This window comes from Corvus brachyrhynchos, unplaced genomic scaffold (genome assembly GCF_000691975.1).
Source record: "Corvus brachyrhynchos isolate BGI_N302 unplaced genomic scaffold, ASM69197v1 scaffold248, whole genome shotgun sequence".
In the NCBI taxonomy this organism is placed as follows: domain Eukaryota; kingdom Metazoa; phylum Chordata; class Aves; order Passeriformes; family Corvidae; genus Corvus; species Corvus brachyrhynchos.
In genome coordinates, this window is record NW_008239641.1 from 148,196 (window position 1) to 153,560 (window position 5,365).

At 59.0% G+C, this 5,365-nt stretch overlaps 1 protein-coding gene across 1 annotated transcript; it reads right to left on the minus strand.

Annotated features, from left to right (window-relative positions):
* Window positions 1-5,270, minus strand: CDC37 (cell division cycle 37). Its single transcript, XM_017742325.1, has 7 exons — window positions 4,122-5,270; window positions 3,930-4,035; window positions 3,531-3,646; window positions 2,931-3,053; window positions 2,097-2,279; window positions 986-1,057; window positions 1-196 (listed from the first exon to the last, which is right to left on the minus strand). The coding sequence occupies exons 1-7, from the start codon at window positions 4,386-4,388 to the stop codon at window positions 47-49; spliced, it is 1,017 nt and encodes a 338-aa protein (XP_017597814.1). The 5' UTR covers window positions 4,389-5,270; the 3' UTR covers window positions 1-46.
* Window positions 5,271-5,365: the final 95 nt, after the last annotated feature.

A 5,365-nucleotide genomic window follows, 5' to 3' on the forward strand; every position in this document is an offset into this window, starting at 1 on the left:
TTTTCCGCCTTTTTTCCCCTCGTTTCCTGCAGCCCGGGGTCGGGGATCAGGGCTTGCCCTTGTCCTCGGCGCCGTTCTCCCTCTGGATCTCCTCGTACACGGCCTCCCCGGCGCCCTTCTCCGCCCCGTCCCCCCCCTTGGCGTTGGGCACCCAGAGCCCTGAGTCGATGCAGCGCTGCATGTGGTACTTGGCCTCCTGCGGGACGGGAACGCGCTCAGGGAGGGGGCTGGGGGCTCCCCGAAGGGTTTGGGGACCCCCCTGAGGGGTTTGGGGGCTCCCTGAAGGGTTTGGGGACCCCCCTGAGGGGTTTGGGGACCCCCTGAGGGATCTGGGGACAGGTTCCGAGGGATTTGGGAACTCCCCAAGGGGTTTGGGGACCCCCCGAGGTGTTTGGGGACCCTCCTGAGGGATTTGGGTCCCCCCCTGATGGGTTTGGGAACCCCCTGAGGAATTTGGGAACTCCCCAAAGGGTTTGGGGACCCCCTGAGGGATCTGGGGACACACTCCAAGGGATTTAGGTCCCCCCTGAGGGGTTTGGGGACCCCCTGAGGGATCTGGGGACACGCTCCAAGGGATTTGGGTCCCCCCTGAGGAATTTGGAAACTCCCCAGAAGGGTTTGGGGACCCCCCTGAGGGATTTGGGGACTCCCCAAAGGGTTTGGGGACCCTCCTTAGGGATTTGGGTCCCCCCTGAGGGATTGGGGATCCCCCTAAAAGGTTTGGGGACTCCCCTGAGGGATTTGGGTCCCCCCTGAGGGATTGGGGATCCCCCTAAGGGGTTTGGGGACTCCCCTGAGGGATTTGGGGACTCCTCGAGGGAATTGGGTCCCCCAGAAGGGTTTGGGGATCCCCCTGAGGGATTTGGGTCCCCCCTGAGGGATTTGGGGACCCCCCCCGAGGGATTTGGGGCCCATCCCGAGGTGTTTGGGTCCCCCCTGAGGGATTTGGGGACCCCCCCGAGAGGTTTTTGGGGTGCAAACTCACGGTTGGGTCCATTTTGCTGATTGTGTCCTGCAGCATCTGAACGTCTTTGACATCGAAGCATTTCTGCAGCTCCTGCCGGGCCCAGGGACTTGGTTAGCGGTGCTGGGAGCGACTGGGGGATACTGGGAGCGACTGGGAGATACTGGGAGCGACTGGGATTAAACTGGGATATACTAGGATTAAACTGGGAGTGACTGAGATCACGCTGGGAGCCACCGATTCCCACAAGGAAATGCCCCAAACGCTCCAAAGAACCAAAACCGGAGGATTTAACCTCAAAACCAGACTTGCACGGGGAGCAATCGAATCCCACGAGGAGCCCCCACACCCCCAACACTCCAAATTTCAGGGTTTTAGGCCCAAAAGACACTCAGAAGAGGGCAGGGATTTGTGGGATCGTGCTGGGAACGACCAAAGCTCACGAGGGGCCCCAAAACGCCCCAAAACTGGGGGATTTCACCCCAAACCCGGCCACTCATGGCGGGAGGGATTTGTGGGATCACACTGGGAATGACTGGGAGTTACTAAGTCTTATGAGGGGTCCCAAAATGTCCCAAAACTGGGGGATTTCACCCCAAACCCGGCCACTCACAGGGGGCAGGGATTTGTGGGATCGCGCTGGAAATGACCAAAGCTCACGAGGGGCCCCAAAACTGGGGGATTTCACCCCAAACCCGGCCACTCACAGGGGGCAGGGATTTGTGGGATCGCACTGGGAACGACTGGGAGTTACTGAGTCTTATGAGGGCTCCAAAACGCCCCAAAACCGGGGGATTTCACCCCAAACCCAGCCACTCAGAGGGGGCAGGGATTTGTGGGATCACGCTGGAAATGACCGAAGCTCACAAGGGGCCCCAAAACACCCCAAAACCGGGGGATTTCACCCCAAACCCGGCCATTCACGGAGGGCAGGGATTTATGGGATCGCGCTGGGAATGACTGGGAGTTACTGAGTCTTATGAGGGGTCCCAAAACATTCCAAAAGTGGGGGATTTCACCCCAAACCTGGCCACTCATGGCGGGCAGGGATTTGTGGGATCGCGCTGGGAATGACCAAAGCTCACGAGGGGCCCCAAAACTGGGGGATTTCACCCCAAACCAGGCCACTCACGGCGGGCAGGGACTCGTAGACGTCCACGGGGTCGAGGCCGCCGGGCCCGAGGCGTTTCTGCCGCTCCTCCTCCTCGTACTCCCGCAGGGCCTTTTCCAGCCGCGCCCGGGCCCGGCCCCGGACCCGCTCCTTGAAGGCCTCCAGCTCCTCCGTGAAGCCCTCCAGGTAGTGCTGATCCGCTGTCTGATGGCAACAGAGGGGGCTCAGGGGGGCTCGGACCCCCAAATTCCCAGCCCCGAGCTCCTCCCGGCTCCGTCTCGGAAAGGAGGGGGAATTGGGGGCGAGTTGTGCCGTGGGGGGAAGGTGTGAACCCCCATTTGTAGTCCCTGGACTCCATTTGCCTGCTTTTGAAACCCCATTGCCATCCCTGATCCCCAATTCCAATCCCAAATCCACATTTTCCCCCTCTGAAGCCCCAATTCCACTCCCAAATCCCCAATTCCACTCCCCCAATCCCCATTTCCACCCCTACATCCTCAATTCCACTCCCAAACCCCCAATTCCAATCCGAAACCCCCATTTCCACCCCTAAATCCCCAATTCCAATCTCAAATCCCCAATTCCAATCCCAAACCCCCATTTCCACCCTCTGAAGCCCCATTTCCACCCCTAAATCCCCAATTCCAATCCCCAAACCTCCATTTCCACCCCTAAATCCCCAATTCCACTCCCAAACCCCCAATTCCAATCCCCAAACCCCCAATTCCACCCCCTGAGCCAGATCCCCCTGGGTCAAACCTCAAGAAAAGTGAAAAATTTTGAGGCTAAACCAGTGAGAAGTGGGGCTCCACTCGGCCCACAGGGGATTTTGGGGTGTCCAGGTGGGGTTTTTACCTTAATTTTGGTGAAAAACTGCCGGAAACAAGCCCTGGGGTCCACCTTGAGGCTCTTGGCCAGCTCCAGGATGAACTGCATGACGATGGTCTGGTGGGCCACCTGCTCCATCAGCGCGTGCTTCTGCGAGGGGCAGGAAAACGGGGTGGAAAATCCCCCAAATCCCCCCCAAATCTCCCCAAATCCCCCCCGTTCCCCACTCATCCCAAATCCCTTCTTCTTGGTGGGAGAAATGATTCGGGTGAGGGAATCCCTCCAGGGGCTGGATGGGTGTGGTGAGGTCAATGGGATGAGGCTGGGTGGTCTTAAAGGGTTTTTTTTTTCATCCCAAATTCCCTGGTTTTGTGGCCAGCGATGGGTTCCTCATCCCAAAAAAACCCCGGAGCTGCAGGAGGGGGCGAACCCCTCTCCCTAAAGAAGGAGCAGCTGCTCCGATGGGATGATTTTAAGGACGATTTTAAGGATCTTCCTCCACCTCATCTCCTTTGTAATTCCCCAATTCCCTCATTTTTCTGGCAGGAAAAAACGGGAAAAAGCCCAGTGAGGTGAGCACAAGGCAATTCCAGCCTGGAAAAAGGGGATTTCATCCCGATTCCTCACCTCTTCCACCTCCAGATCGATGCACCAGATGACCAGGTAGTTGGCTGTCTCCTCGCAGACCAGGTGGGGGTTATCCGAGAGGTATTTCTGGCTGTCATCCCAACGCCTCAGCATCCCTGAAAACAGGGAAACGGGGAGGTTTCGCGCTCCTGAGAACGCTAAACTTCATCAGGAAAACGGTGGGGGAGAAAGGGGAGCGACTCGTGCCCAGGTTTAATCAAACCCCCCCAAACTGTGCTTCAACAAGGGGGAAAGAAAATGGGAAAAACGCCTAAAATCCTCAATTTTTCAGCAGAGCCAGAGGATTCCCAGCTGATCCCGACACAGGAGGATGTTCCCAAGCCTGGAGAACCCCAAAAATCTTCTCCCAGCTCCCTAAGCCCCCCCCCAAACCCTCACCGAAGTGTTTAATCTGCTTCTCGTATCGCTCCACGAAGGTTTTGTGTTTCTTCTCCTTCTGCTCCTCCGTCTCCTCCTTCTCCTCGGGTTTCACGTTGAAAACGCTCTGGGAAGCCGAAGGAAACGGGGAACGGTTGAGGGGGGACCCGCAGGGGATCAGAGGGGACGCAGAGGGGGCTCCCCCGACCCCACCTTGCTGAAGCCATCCTTGCTGAGCGTGTCCACGTTCCAGGGCATGTTCTTCTCCTTCTTCCGCAGCTCCTCCAGCTTGTTCTCCCAGCTCTTCTCCTCGTTTCGCAGCTGCTGGGCCTCGGCCTGGAGCTTCTCCAGCTCCCCTTTCCCGCTCTCCGGGTCCGCCACTTCCAGCTCCTTCATTTTCTTCTGGCACTCGGCGAGTTTCCGTTTGCACTCCCGGCAGCCTTTATCCAGCTCCTCCTTCTCCTTCTGGAACTGCTCCATCCGCTCCACGCGGGCCTGAGCGGGGCACGGCGGCAAACACGGCACAAACGGAGCCGGGCCATCGTTAACGGGTCGTTCCCGGCGCTCCAAGGTGCCCCACGGGCTCCCCCGGATCCGTTATCCCTCGGGAATGCGGGATATACTGGGAGCGACTGGGATTAAACTGGGAGTGACTGGGATCACCCTGGGAGCGACTGGGATTAAACTGAGATATACTAGGATTAAACTGGGAGTGACTGGGATCACGCTGGGAGCCACCGATTCCCACAAGGAAATGCCCCGAACGCTCCAAAGAACCAAAACCGGAGGATTTAACCTCAAAACCAGACTTGCACGGGGAGGCAACAACCCCGAATTTCCCTCGCCTGAGGGGAAAAGCGGAGCCTTCCCGCACAGCTCCGGAATGTTTTGCTGGAACCGGGAGGGAACGACAGCTTTTCCACGGGAAAATTGGGGGTGACTCTGACCCCAAGGATTCGCTCCGAGCCATTAAAAATGCCACCACGGGTCAGCCCGGGAAGCTGAGAGGGGTCTGTGCCCCTCAAAGTGCTTCCCGAGAGAGCGAGAAGGCCCCGGACAGGGCAGGGATTGGGGGAACGGAGCAGGAACGGGGAAGGGGCTGTGCCGGGGCCACCCCAGGGGCGGGGGAACTCGCCCAGTGGGGGTTCCAGGGATGATCCTACGGGAATACGGGGAGCCCGCTCCCCCTGGGGGTGTTCTGGGTCAATCCTATGGGAACAGGGGGGCTGATCCTGTGCGAAAAGAGAAGCCCCCACCCCACGGGGGGTCCTGGAGCTGGCTGCGATGGGAACAGGAGAACAAACCCCCTCCTTGCCCTTGCCCGTGGCGATCCCGGGGCCGACCCTGTGGGCACAGGGGGAGCACAGGGAGGTCCCAGGGACTGACTACGGCGGGAACAAGAAAACATCCTCCCTTCCTTCCCCTTCCCCTTCCCATTCCCTCTGGGAATGCTGGGG